Source organism: Podarcis bocagei, assembly GCF_964188305.1.
Source record: "Podarcis bocagei genome assembly, chromosome: 3".
Lineage (NCBI taxonomy): Eukaryota > Metazoa > Chordata > Lepidosauria > Squamata > Lacertidae > Podarcis > Podarcis bocagei.
The window spans coordinates 14,837,252-14,852,070 of NC_138127.1; the positions used below are offsets into that span (position 1 = coordinate 14,837,252).

Sequence of the window (14,819 nt, forward strand, 5' to 3'; positions counted from 1 at the left end):
GCTTCACTGGCTTCCAGTCCGTTTCCAATCCTAATGGAAGATTTTGCAAAGTTTTTTATTAATTGTTATACATAGGGTATAGGGCAAACGTAGCCATGCTCTGATGTGATCAAGGTGAATTCACCTGTGTGACTTTATGCCAGGGGTTGTCAGCCTGGTCCCTACCGCCCACTAGTGGCCGTTTCAGGATTCTAGGTGGGCAGTAGGGGGTTTTATGGCACAAGCTGAATCCTCCTTCCATTGAGCACTGGTCGGCGGTAAGGAAATTTTACCATCAAGAAAGATGCATTAGTGGGCGGTGGGTATAAAAAGGTTGACTACCCCTGCTTTATGCAATGAAACAAATAACTGTAAACAACCCTAAAAGTGTAACAACGTGCAACTTGGCTCCCTTAGCTAGGAAGACTCTCTTTTAAGACAGAGGAATTTTAAAAGGCAAGGGGAAAATGGTAACTGACGGCTGATGATAAGACTGTGTACACATGTAACAAGTAGTTCTGGGGAGGAATGTGTCGTAGTTATTTTATCACAGTGAACACACTTGGAAGTCTTTAAATATAAAATATGAAATGTGCCTCTTAGAACAAAGCAGGGAGGAGAACTAATGCGTTTTATATATCTTCATGCTCCATGGTACTAGATGGCGTGGCACAGCACAGAAAATCTCTTACTAATGCACAGTGTATTTTGATGTGTGTTGCTGGCAACTCATAGATACAACATACACAGTGAGCAGAGCTCCTCCACTGACCCTGTACACAAGAATACTAAGCCCTAAAGAGGCTTTGGTTCTGACAGTTAAAGGACATCTGGCATGGAAAGAATATGAACACTGCCATGATCTAATGGATAACTTGTACTGAACATATATGAGAAGCAAACAACAGAACTTTGATTTTGATTCACTTTCTTTTATTGTGCATTTACTTTTAGCTAATGCTCCTTTTCATGCTCTTTTCAATAACGTCAAAGGCAAACAAAAAAGCGATAGGAGGATCAAATATTTCTGCCCAGTTCACATTGTGAACTTGTCACTTTCTTGAAATCTTTCAAACAAAAATATATATTTTTGAATGGCACTTTACAGTAAAAACGTTTAAATAAAAAGTGCAAAAACTTGGGACAAATCCTTGGCGTATTTGATTCTGTCCTCAAAATATACTCAGTGGTAAGCCTGCTCCACCAGCTAACATGCATTTCTTTCCTTTTGGTAACTGTGTAGCTCACAAAATAAAACAAAAAACCTTAACCTTGTTTTTAAGTAAATGCATTACATGAAAAATGGAAGTATTTTGCAATCTTCATGTATGTTCACCGAACATTTGTATAAATTGTACTTCAGGGCAGGGATAGGTGTGTTCTTCCAAGGGTTGCTATGGCAAAGTCAGAGAATGAAACTCTGGGAAGTGATTTGATAAAAGCCTTTTAGAGCTATTGAAGGAAATGTTAACTTGGATGCCAGCAGCAAGACTTCTTTTCTTCGTCACAATTAATGAGATTTGGGGGCATTTAATTTTGTAGGAACTATCTGAAGCACAAGTTATGCTCAAGGGCATGACATGTGCCTTAATAAATTAATTTAAATAACAGTTATGGGTTAATTTCTCTTAATAAATTGATTATACAACAGAAGGCTTAATACTAAAGCCCATCACACTCAAAGAACCAGGGCTTTTTAAACAAAACACTGAGTACAAAGTTAACAACTGAAACAATTCAGTTGTTAGGCATTTTCCTCACCAGGGATAGGGAACATGTGGCATCAGATGTTGTTGGGCTCCAGTTCCCATCAGCCTCAGCCAGCGTGGCAAACAGACAGGGATGATGGGAGCTGAAGTCCAGCAATATCTAAATGACCATAGGCCCCTGATCTAAACAATGAAAAGTACACTGGGTGTTACTCCTGTTTCTTTAGATTACAGAGTCTTCCTGTGACCAGTCAGGCACACAGGGAGCACTTTAAATGTTCTGTAAGGTCATTGGAAGCATACTGCTCAGGTAAGGTTGCAAGAAGATGTTCTTAACAAGCTATGCAGAATTCTTCTTTTTTCCATTAACACGAACTGTGTCTGAACTTGTGACTGCAGCTGAGTCAATATTTAAAATGGGGAGCAGCCCTTTGATATTCAGGTAGTGGCTCTTACCTGTTTCGTGAATTGATCAAAACGATCTAGCAGAGACACACTTCCATGTAAGGACTGACATTATTTTTGCCAGGTAGTGAGGTTTTTGAAAATGAAGCGTTAGAAGTTGCCTTCTTGAACATGTGATTTCTTTCCAAACTAAAATACGGCAGTGGGGGATGTTAGGTGTGCAACATCACACATGCACAGTGCATACTTAGTGCAGGTGTGGGAATTGCATGAGTGGGCCACACAGTGCAACCACTGCAAGAGATTAAAAATGATTACAAAAGCCAATTTGGAAAATGTTTGTATGTATGATCTATGAGGAATATCCTAAGTTATTTTGACTAACCCCTGTGTTGGGAAAGGGAGCGTGGGAAAAGCAGACAATATAAGACCAATGTGTTTTAACAATGTGAGGCAAAATTGGAACAAAATAAAGGGGATATCCTGCAGCGGAAGAAGTCTTTCTCATAGACAGCTGCCCATTTCAGTTTTCCATTGCTTCAAACAGAGAACATTAAGCTGGGTGAGTTTCTTCTTCCTTTCCCATTTCTGTTCCATGATTTCAGTTTCATTGGACATGTAATATAGATAGATACATAGATAGATGGATTAATTTCAGTGTGGTTTACAACAGTGTTTCCCAACCTTTTTTGGGCAAAGGCACACTTGTTTGATGAAAAAAATCTCGAGGCACACCACCATTACAGCCCCGTGACGTCAGCGCGCAGCGTCACGCCGGGAGGGACGCACGAAAGTGTAAGTTTCAATTTTTTTCCCTCCCCCTTGCCGGGGAACCTCCAAGCTTTGGGGGGGGGGAGGAGGCAGCAAAGCGAGGGACTGAGGGACTCCTCCAACGACAAGGGTTGGGGAAGAAGAGAAAGGGCTATTCCGCTCCAGTCCTTTCTGAAGGAGCTGAGGGTGGGGGTCCTCCGGCGCCTTCGGCGAAACGGCGCCGGCCCAGAGCGCTTCTAGGAGGCTGCCTTTGTGCGCGACGTAAATCCCTCTTTCCCTCCCTCCAGCCCCGTGTCACCTGTGGAAAAGGGGGCTGGATCCAGTGACGCAACTCGGAAAACTGTTAGGGAAGCCAGAGCAGGAAAGTGAGTGGGGGGCGGCGTCGCCGCTTTAACCCACGTTTCCTTTTTGAAAGAGAAACTTAAGACTAGATGACCCTTGGGACCCCTGCCAACTCTACAGTTCTATAGCCCTTTGTGGAGGGGGGGCAGCACCTGGAAAGACGGGCTAGGGGATAATTGGGGCGGCCGCCTTAGGCACACCAGAAGCGAAGCACGTCCTGAGCTACAAAAACAAACCCAATTCCTGCCTCGTTTTTTGCAGTTTCTGCAAAGCGAGGGAGTCTCCCCCGCCTCCATTCCTCGGTGCCTCCTCCTCCCCCTGCTCCCCACTACGGGTCTCCCCTGCACTTGGCCAGGCCGCCTTGCCCTCCTTCCTTTCCCAGAGCAGTGGCTCAGAGTGCCTCCTTGCACCGCAGGTACACTCCGTGGGGAGGGGAGGGAGCGGAAGCCCAGACCAGCCCCCAACCCGCTTAGTCCGACCCCTCAAACCTCCCCAAAATAAGAACTCTGCGTTCTACAACGTCACCCCCCAGCGGGGCCCCCTTTATTCCTGGTGAGAGGGGGGCGGCGGAGGGAAAAAGCTGCTTCCCACACTTACCCGCCGCCATCTTGACTTCCCGCAATGAGCCGGATGCGGCGCCTAAGCTCCCTGCCGTCGCTTCTCCGCCTCCTCTACTTTGCACAAGGCTTCAGGGTCGCCGGCCGATTCATCCATCGGCCGCTCTTTCAAGCCCACTCGGAGGAGGAATGAGTCGAAAGAGCCAGAGACGCAGCCGCAGTGGAAGCCCCGTCCCTCCCTTCCAGTCTCGGGGCGGGGCAGAGGCCACCAGGCTGGCAAGCAGAGCGCCGAGAGCGAGGAAGCTGATGCAATGCAGAGGCAGACCCCGGCTGGCGTGTGTTTCCCAACCTTTTTTGGACTCGCCCGCCTCCCTCCAGGCAACATCTCACGGCACACCAGGCAACATCTCACGGCACACTAGTGTGCCGCGGAACACCGGTTGGGAAACACTGGTTTACAAGTTGCTAATGCACACAGTGGACATCTTTCACAGAGTATTGCTCTTTGGATCTAAAGATTTGTTTGGAGGCATGTCTTAAATGGCTTGTTCCACCATACTTGTGGAAAAACAAGCATGAGTTCTAGTGCCTCTTTTGCCATTGTTTCACACACACCCCAATTTGCCCTCTATTGGACCCCTCATGTGGCCACACTCTTTGCCTCTGCCATGTCCCTTACAACCACATCCATATCCCATTGAATCGCATCCACAAAGACCTTTCCCTTCAGAAATGATGGGAGTGTAGCCAAGCAATGTCTGGAGAGCCCCAACTTCCCCACCTCTGACATAGGGCATTTTTGCTCTGAGCAACTGATGGCCTCTGGGCCAAATCTGATCAGCCTAGTGTGGAAGTCAGTGGCATTGGTAGCAATAGAGCCTGTTGGCAGGCCAATGTGAGGCGTTGCTGTTGACTTCGCTGACCCAGGGTTTTATGCTGCATAAGGGACAAAGAAAAAAACGGCCGTTTTCTTCAGAAAGTAAATGGTGTGGGGGAGTGTGGAAATACAAGATGCCAATTATTTGTCTTTTTAAAGTAGCCTCTCTGATAGTCCCATTCATGCAAAGTTTGTCCTTGTTTCCACAGTGAGGCTGGTAATTACAACTGCCCTTTAGCATACTCGAGAAGGGAAAGGGTTTGGCTTCTTTCTTTCTTCTCCCCACCCTTTTGCGCAAGCAGTACATCTTATGTAGCATTCTGAAAAAAGGATAGAGAGCCAGGTATTTGCCTAGATGTCAATGTGTGATGTGTGCAATTAGCTGGAGAGTTCCTCTGTGCTCTTTACATGGCTTATGGCTCTACCAGCTGGGAGCTTAGTTTAAACATTTCAACATTTGGGAAGCAAGCAGGGCTCCATTAGAGCAAACAGTGAATAGAAATAAAGCTAGGAGGCTGGGATGTTTATGGTTTCCTTCAGTGCAGAAGTAGCTAATGATATAAACACAGGTTTCTGTTTAAACCTGATGTGTTTTATTAATGAGCAGCTGGCTGCTTTTTCTTTTTTCTGTTTCTGAGCAGGATAAAGATTTTGTATCGCCAATGCTGGGTAGAAAATAAATGGAGTATTAATAGCATACCAGAGTGTGTCATTTCTGAGAACTCTGGTTATGTCACCATTTCTTGATAACAGTCCTGCCCCACTCCCCACTTTTGATGCTCATATGCAACTTGGCCTGAGAAACTACATGCGCATCAGTCTTGGGTTGCTTGTTTTGTCCGTGTTTGTGAGATTGTCAGGCCCATAGTCTGTTGTCAATCCCTCCGTTAGTCAAGAGAAACTCAGGGTGTGATGAGGAAATCAGAAATAAACCCAGGAATGTGTTTCTGTATAGTAGAGAGCCCCAGACTATACAAGCAAATTCACGTGATGTGTATGTAATCTAAAAACATTCTCTCTCTGCCCTCCCCCCCCCCGCCACCCCAAATCCCAGTGAAGCACAGTAGCACTGCCAAAATGCTTCTTCCATATGTTGGCAGCAGAAGAGCACACAGGTGCAAGCTTTCAGATGGCCAAGAGTCAAGCAGAAGAGTGGCTTACTGCTTGCCAACCTGGGAGCCAAATATATGAGAAGGGTGCTTCTTCCAGACCATCCTGGCCATGTCTTAAGATCTTCTAGAGGAAACCCAGTTGCCTTCCCTATCCAGACTATGTTATCCAGCCATAAAAGAGGGTTGTTGTTGTTTTTCAGTGACAACACTCTGGCTTTGCTAGCCAGGCACCCACACGACAATCCTTTGGCTGCCAGGCTAAAAGACTTTATTTACCCAGTTATGTTGTTTAAGACAGGAGCGACTAACCCAGTGGCCCTCCAGATGATGGATTCTGATTCCCATCATCCCTAGCTAGCATGGCCAGTAGTCGGGGATAAGGCGAGTTGTAGTCCATTAAAACCTAAAGAGCCACAGATTAGCCACCTCTGGTCTAAGGTTTAGCTTACATAACAGTTTTAATTGCTGCCTTTTCTCTCATTTGTTGTGGATAAATTATGTATTATTAGTTTTTGTTGTACACTGTCATAGGGTGGATCGAGACCAGGGGTCAACAACCTTTTTCAGCCGTGGGCCGGTCTATCGTCCTTCAGACCATGTGGTGGGCTGGACTATATTTTGAAAGAAAAGAAAAAATGAACGAATTCCTGTGCCCCACAAATTCTACTTATGTAAAAACACACTGATTCCCGGACCGGATTGAGAAGGCGATTGGGCCGCATCCGGCCCGTGGACCTTAGGTTGCCTGATCTAGACAATGGAGAAACCTGCTATAAATAAGTCAGAAATTAGATTGTTACAACAAAAGAAAAAAATCTTTATGGAAAATTGTGTTTTAACATTTTCTGCTCTCTGGCGCCATCTGGTGCTGCATGTTTTTAGCACATTCAAAGTGCTGTTTCTTTACTAATGTCCTTGGATTCTGAACCCAACAAAAAGTGGCATATAAATGTTTACAAATAAATATTTCAGTAGACTGATTGGGCTTTGAAGTTTAAATGGAGAGTAGATTTTGTGGGAAATTGTGGAGAAATCATCAGTTCCATCACAATATGCTGAAGCTGCATATTGTGTTCTGTTGTGTACAGAATTGTGGTATTTTTAATAGTGTAATTTAAGCTTGTGTTTTCTGTGGTGTTTATGATGAAAAGCTGTGTAGGATGGTTTTTAGAAAAGGTGCTGAAATAGTCTTTTAAATTGTATTAAACTGTATGTAAATATGGTGTGGTAGTATGTGAGAGTGAGTTTGCATTCTTTTGCACTTGGGTCGCTAGTGTTGCATTGATAACCCAGTTCTAACAATATCAATATCCATGGAGTGGTTATCTAAATTATTTTTTATGATTTGGCTGTGATTGTAACAAAGAGCACAACACTGGAGGTAAGTGTTGGGGGAAGTGATTCTGTTCCATCAGGAGAAGACATGGACTGTTTAAAAAAGAGAGATCTCACTTCCCAACTTGTTTCTAATTATTATTATTATTTTATTTATTTATTTATACCCCGCCCATCTGGCTGGGTTTCCCCAGCCACTCTGGGTGGCTTCCAACAAAGTATTAAAATACAGTAATACATCAAACATTAAAAGCTTCCCTAAACAGGGATGCCTTCAGATGTCTTCTAAAGGTCTGGTAGTTGTTCATCTCTTTGACATCTGGTGGGAGGGCATTCCACAGGGCAGGTGCCACTGTCGAGAAGGTACAGTCATACCTCGGGGTTGAAGTAGCTTCGGGATGAATATTTTTGGGTTCTGCTCCACGGCGACCCGGAAGTAACGGGTTTTGCTGCTTGCACATGCACAGATGCTCAAAATGACATCCTGCGTATGCACAGACGCACAGTCGCGTGTTATGTTTGCTTCAGGATGCGAACGGGGCTCCGGAACAGATCCCGTTTGCATCTAGAGGTACCACTGTATATGTAATAGTTGGATGCTTTACAAGCATAATGTTGCACCAGGCACAAAATGTATTCCTTCTTGATAGCTGAATTACTTGAATCATAGAATCATAGAATCATAGAGTTGGAAGAGACCACAAGGGCCATCGAGTCCAACCCCCTGCCAAGCAGGAAACACCATCAGAGCACTCCTGACATATGGTTGTCAAGCCTCTGCTTAAAGACCTCCAAAGTAGGAGACTCCACCACACTCCTGAAAAGTTCTTTGAAATAATGATAAACCTTAAAAAGAGATCCAGGTTAAAAGTATGTAATGTGTTTCCCATACACTCCCCATTCGCCCCATGGAATGGAGTATAAATCAAAATTTTGACTGCAGGAAAGGAATTTACAGGCAGCTTGCTTTTGTTTAAAGACTTATTTCTCATGAGGCTTTATATTTCAAATATGATTGTACATGTGTTCACTTGTGTACATGAATTCTTATATCTGAAGGAAGGTATCCTTTGTTGTTGCTTGAGGCTCAGGTGGCCACGGTGTCACGAAGTGCCTTCCATCAGCTTTGGCTAGTGTTCCAGCTGTGCCCCTATCTGGACAGGGACTGCTGTTGTTTATGCTCTGGTAACCTCTAGGTTAGATTACTGCAACGCGTTATACATAGAGCTGCCTCTGAAGATGGTTCAGAATTTGGTGGCCAGGTCGCTTTGAACCTATTCCCAGCCTGACTGCACTGGCTGCCATTATCTTATGATTGAAACATTCTACTTCACAGACAAACTAGCCCATTTGTACACATCCCTTTTGAAATAATGGGTTGCATTCAGATTGCAGTGACTTATTATTGTTAATTATTTCTTCATGCAGGTAATGTTTCCCCAACATTCAGTTTGCATATTACCGTGGCTGCTAGCTAATGTGTATGCAAACTTTATGTAATGTCTTTTTTCAAATCTCTGCTTGCATACACTGTAAATACTGTGGCTCTCGTGACATTGGGAAGAACAGTTGCTCTTAGCATCCTAAAGTATTTAGCTGCTTTGACAACTCATGACCAGAGTCCATACAGACCATTCCGTCATTATTTCCAATGATTCCAGTGTGTGCATTAAAGCTCTCTTTATTTTCCCCTCTCCAAATGTAGCTCAAGAGTACTGCACTCAGTGCTACTCCAATCTATATTTATTGGGGTTTTTAAACAAATGATTCGTGTATAATGGTTTTGCCAATCACAAATCCCCTTGATGTTGCTGAATGGACTGGATTTGGGAATGAGAGGAACATAGCAAATTTTCACAGCTAAGAGAGAAAGAGGTGTTTGTATCTATTTGTAATCCTATTTAATGAGAGTGGCATTTTCCTTTTGTAGATATGTATGAATCAAGTTAATCCTTAGGAAAAATGCTTGTTCAGTGTAGCAAGCTACTAAAAGTTTATTTTGCACTCTCAGTCTGTTGTTATGACTCTTCAGATTGGCCCACTGCCATGAACACCCCCCAAAACCTGGAAGCAGGCAGAGTTTGGTTTCTCACAGATCCTTTTCAGAGGGGTTTTGATGCATGGTCTTCGCAAATTGACACTGTCATCCTGCAATGGATGATAGTACAGAGAGTTACTGTTTCCTTTTCTGTAAAAGAATGCTAGTGGTCGCATTGAAGCAGGATGGATAGATCAGGTCCTGGGTTTATTATCCTGGCTTGTTAAATACATGTTAAATCAGGTTAATAGCTCTGAATACTCAGAAATGAATTTTCCTTGAGAACTTCTGTGTAATGTGATAGTGAGTGTGAGAGAAGTGCTCCTCTAGAGTAATCCCATTAAACATAGGGGTGGCTGTTAGCCCAGGCCTCCCAGTGAATTTATCATATTTCCTTCTGTTCTTCCTGTATCCTGCTTATTTGTTTTGGAATTCTTCAATCAACTTTCAAAACATTTCTAAAATCTTTGGCCTTCCAACTGTGTGCTTGTTTAGCTAGAACAGAAGGTTGAGCGAAAAGAAAGCCCAACGTTCAATGTCTATATTAGACAACATTTTTATGATGGAAGGAAGAAACTTATATGCTAAAATGGGCACCACATTGACAGTATTGGTTGATACCTTTGGGTATTAGAAATTCCTGTAAAATACTGTATATTGCCACTTTGTTCATACACCTGAGGTGATAAAGATGTACATGTAGATATGAAATTGGGCTTGAATATAATCATGACAAACATGGGAAATGATTTCAGGACAGATCTGATGAAGCTGCAGTGAGTATGTCTAGAAATACTGTCCTAAGAGTGTTAAAAGCAATAAGAATAATAGGTCTTCTTAGGAGGTGGCAAATGAAGTAGTAGCAGTAGGACTGTAATCATCATGATTGGGTACACAAAGTGTTGGGAGAACAAAATTCTATGCTTGAGGAATAGTTTGTCATAATGGTTTTTGGAACTTGTTACACAAAAAATAAGTTTGTATGTCCAATTGTGCTCTTCTGTTTGTGAAAAGACTTTTGACCCATTGAAGCCTTCCACCAGTGGAAGTTGTGGGAGGGTGATTTTTGCTGATTTCCCCCTCCTTCCATGTGTTTCTCAAACTTGAATCTCCAGCTGTTGTTGGACTAAAACTCTCATCATCCCTAGCTAGCAGTACCAGTGGTCAGGTATAATGGGAGTTGTAGTTCAACAACAGCTGGAGAAATACTCATAGCCCCCCCCCAAAAAAAAAAACCAACCTGCTCCAAAGAGTTTAGGAAACTTTACAGAAAAGTGTGGGAGTGTGGAAAGTAGCAAAAAAGAACCTCACTAAATCAAAGTAGCAAAAAAAGAGCCGTCACTGAATCAGAGGAGGATTCTTTTATTTTTATGGAAGCAACTCACAATGGAGGGGGTGGACTCAGAACTCTTTATGTTCAGTACAAGTAAACGTAAAGGGACCCCTGACCATTAAGTCCAGACGTGGACGACTCTGGGGTTGTGGCGCTCATCTCACTTTAAAGGATGAGGGAGCCAGCATCCGCAGACAGCTTCCGGGTCATGTGGCCAGCATGACTAAGCCGCTTCTGGCAAACCAGAGCAGCACACGGAAATGCCGTACCTATTTATCTACTTGCACTTTGACGTGCTTTTGAACTGCTAGGTTGGCAGGAGCTGGGACCAAGCAACGGGAACTCACCCATTCGCGGGGATTTGAACTGCCGACCTTCTTATTGGCAAGCCCTAGGCTCTGTGGTTTAGACCACAGCACCACCCGCAATCAAAATGGAAGAGAAAGAAACTATTGCATAGTGATCCACATTGTGCCACTGTGGAATATGAAGGAGATACAGTCAGCAGAACTAAACTTGGGCAAAAGTGGAAAGGATGTTGGCTGTTTCTTCTGAATTTTTTTTAAAATCAAACGTGCCCTCTCTTTGCATGAAATAATCCATTTTCTCTTAAATTCAGTATATATGCATCACCCTTTTCTGCCATCACATATGTTTAATATCTGTGTTTAAAACACAGTGTTTTGTATGTCACCAGGGGCTATAAAAATGACCGTATTTTTGTTGTTGTTGCAGCTCTTAGGCATTAACCAAGAATAAAATGGGGAAACAGAACAGTAAACTGAGACCCGAAGTGCTCCAGGACCTCCGAGAGAACACAGAATTCACAGACCATGAACTGCAAGAGTGGTACAAAGGCTTCCTAAAAGATTGCCCGACTGGCCATTTGACTGTTGAAGAGTTCAAAAAGATATATGCTAACTTCTTCCCCTACGGCGACGCCTCAAAATTTGCAGAGCACGTGTTCCGCACTTTTGATACCAATGGCGATGGGACGATTGACTTTCGGGAATTTATAATCGCATTGAGTGTCACTTCGCGGGGGAAACTTGAGCAGAAGCTGAAATGGGCATTTAGCATGTATGACCTTGATGGCAATGGCTACATCAGCCGTGCAGAAATGCTTGAGATAGTGCAGGTAAGTAAATCGATACAGGAAGGGCACAGGAAGTTCACCCAGTACAGTATAATTCATTTACCGTATATACTCGAGTATAAGCCGACTTTTTCAGCACATTTTTTATGCTGAAAATGCCCCCCTCAGCTTATACTTGAGTGAGGCGGCGGGACAAGCGGCCCGAAAGGAGCCCTTTCTCACCACTGGTCCCGCCGCCACCACCCGCCTCTCGCAAGGGCAGGCACAGGAGCCACAGTTGGGAGAGGCGCTGTGCTGTGCCTCTCCCAATCGCAGCTGCTATGCCTGCTCTTGTAAGCGGCAGAGGTGGGCAGTGGTGGAGGGACGAGCAGCGAGAAAGGCGCCCTTTCAAGCTGCTCCTTCCTCCACCACCGCCTTTGCCGCTGTCACCAGCGGTGGAGGAGGAACCAGCAGCCAGCTTCCTCCGCCACTGCCGCCACCACCAGGTTTGTGGTGTGGTGAACCAGCTTATACTCGAGTCAATAAGTTTTCCCAGTTTTTTGTTCTAAAATTAGGTGCCTCGGCTTATACGTGAGTATATATGGTATCTTTTGTTAACAAACATACATACTACAGTGGTGCCTCGCAAGACGAAATTAATTTGTTCCGCAAGTTTTTTCTTCTTGCGAGTTTTTCGTCTTGCGAAGCACGGTTTCCCATAGGAATGCATTGAAAATCAATTAATGCGTTCCTATGGAAACCGCCTTCAGACCAGGTCCGGGGACAGTCTGTCCCCCGACCTCTTCTGAAGGCTGGGGGGGGGACAAGGGCTTTTCTTCCCACCCCCAGCATTTTAAAAAACCCCGGGACAGCGGAGGACTTCTCCGCTGTCCGGGGCGATCTTAAAATGCTGGCGGGCGGCATTTTAAAATCGCCGGGGACAGCGGAGGACTTCTCTGCTGTCCGGGGCGATGTAAAAGCCCCTGGGAAGGCAGGCAGGGGGGAGGTCCTGGACCTCTTCTGAAGGCGGACGGGGGGCGAAAGTCTTTGCTCCCCCCCGCCTGCCTTCAAAAGCCGTCCGGGACAGCGGAGAAACGCGCTGCCTTTCTCCGCTCTCCCGGGAAGGCAGGCAGGGGGGAGCAAAGACTTTTGCCCCCCGCCCGCCTTCAGAAGATTTCCTGGACCTCTTCTGAAGGCGGGCGGGGGGCGAAAGTCTTTGCCCCCCCGCCTGCCTTCAAAAGCCGTCCGGGACAGCGGAGAAACACGCTGCCTTTCTCCACTCTCCCGGGAAGGCAGGCAGGGGGGAGCAAAGACTTTTGCCCCCCGCCCGCCTTCAGAAGAGGTCCTGGACCTCTTCTGAAGGCAGGCGGGGGTCGAAAGTCTTTGCTCCCCCCCCGCCTGCCTTCAAAAGCCGTCCGCGATAGCGGGAAGCGCTTCCCTGCTATCCCGGACTGCTTTTAAAATGCTGGCGGTGGGGAGCAAAGCCTTTCGGCCCCCGCCGGCCTTCCTGGACCTCTTCTGAAGGCCGGAGGGGGGGAAAGGCTTTGCTCCCCACCACCAGCATTTAAAAGAGGTCCCCAGAGATTTCCCTATGGGCTTTCTTCTTGCGAAGCAAGCCCATAGGGAAATTCGTCTTGCGAAGCGCCTCCAAAACAGAAAACCCTTTCGTCTTGCGGGTTTTCCGTCTTGCGAGGCATTCGTACCACTGTACATATTTTAACACTTAAAGGTGTGCATAATCCTGATCAGTGTGCCACATGCCTGAAGCACATTCCAGATTAAATTCTTGTCATCTTGTACCAGACTACCAAACAGAAAATATTTAGGTACTGTCAGGGCTGCCTCAGGTCTCAGCTCACAAAAGACCAACGCCAGGTTCTTCTTATATACAAGGATGTTTATTGCAGTTCATTATTGGTTCCACAACCGAGGCGTGCAGCCCCACGTCTCTTAGCCTAGACGTTTTAAGTCCCCTCTGAATCGGTCCCGCCCCTACACCAGCTTAAGAGGCTTGTGCTAGTCCACCTCTTCCTGTCTTTCCTTTTCCGCAGGGTCTTTCTGCCCCCCTGGGTCCCTTCCCTCCTGCTCTCTCCTGAAGCGGATTCCTCAGATGCCTGTCCCCCCCTCCTTCGTGCTTTGGGGCCAGGCTCCTCCTCTGGGCTCTCTCCATTTCCGCGCGCCTCCACATTTGAACTTGGCGCGTGTTCGCTACCCCTGACCTTCCTCTTGACACTTACACTACTCCCTGTACTACTCTCCGCCTCTTCCGGCAGGACGTTCTGCCCCGATCTCCTTCCCCTGTCTCCTTCCTGCTCTGCTCCGTGTGTCACACTGGGAACTCCACTCTCTTCACTTCGTTCCTGCTGGGAAGCCGGCCCCGATCTCCCACTCCCACTCGGGGTTTCCCTGCTGCTTCCCTGCCCCTGGCATGTCCCCCTTGTGAACCCCCTTGGCCTGACTAGGGGCGCCCCCTTCTGGGAATCCTCCGATTCACTTGAGAGACTCATGGAAGACCTCAAGTCATTGTCCTCCTCTTCCTCACAGTCCTGGGATTCTTCCCCATCGCTCTCCGTCTCCCCCCTCACCTGTGCCTCTGTCCCTGAACCCTGACAGGTACTTATTATATATTTTACAGACACAAATCTTAGAACCAGTTCCAAATGTGCAGCCCTCTGCATTCACGCATCATTCCTCCCAATGAGTAAACAAAACACACACACAATCTATCAAAATGATGGGCATTTTCTAGGAAAACATAAGGGCTGTGTATTTGTTATGCCTAAAAATGTAAGTTGGCATATAAACAAGCAAATGCAGTATCTGGAGAATACATTATGTACATATCATAGTGAGTGTCCTGATTTTTTTTGCAACAGCATAAACAACGACCAACATGTTCTGCTTTTTGTTTATCACTTATTTCCCATAACTTGCAAAATAAGCTTCCACTACTTCCTTCAAGGATGCAAAACTGACTTCCTGTATTTTGCTGTTCCTGTAGGCAATCTACAAAATGGTGTCTTCGGTAATGAAAATGCCAGAGGATGAATCAACTCCAGAGAAACGAACAGACAAAATATTCAGACAGATGGACACAAACAATGATGGTATGTTTTTTTTTGCAGCAAGTTACTATAACAAACACAATTGGAACACTGGTACGTGTATGCATGTGCTCATCACTCCTTAATCTCTAGGGTCTAGAGATCTACATGGCCACAATCTGTGACAAATATATTTTTTAAAAAAACACAGAAAACCCCCTGAAAATCTTACATTTCCATTT

At 45.5% G+C, this 14,819-nt stretch overlaps 1 protein-coding gene and 1 long non-coding RNA gene across 2 annotated transcripts in view; one reads left to right on the forward strand and one right to left on the reverse strand.

The window, feature by feature from the left end:
- The window catches only part of HPCAL1 (hippocalcin like 1), a 76,139-nt gene that overhangs the window by 56,128 nt on the left and 5,192 nt on the right, over positions 1 to 14,819 (forward strand). Inside the window, exons 2-3 of the mRNA XM_081189262.1 lie at positions 11,194 to 11,596; positions 14,535 to 14,640. Coding sequence (XP_081045388.1) covers positions 11,219 to 11,596; positions 14,535 to 14,640 — 484 coding nt within the window. The 5' untranslated portion in view covers positions 11,194 to 11,218. The remainder of the gene's footprint in view (positions 1 to 11,193; positions 11,597 to 14,534; positions 14,641 to 14,819) is intronic.
- LOC308584476 overlaps positions 9,064 to 14,819 on the reverse strand; it is a 28,389-nt gene continuing 22,633 nt past the window's right edge. Inside the window, exon 5 of the long non-coding RNA XR_014006811.1 lies at positions 9,064 to 9,235. This is a non-coding gene — a long non-coding RNA (uncharacterized lncRNA). The remainder of the gene's footprint in view (positions 9,236 to 14,819) is intronic.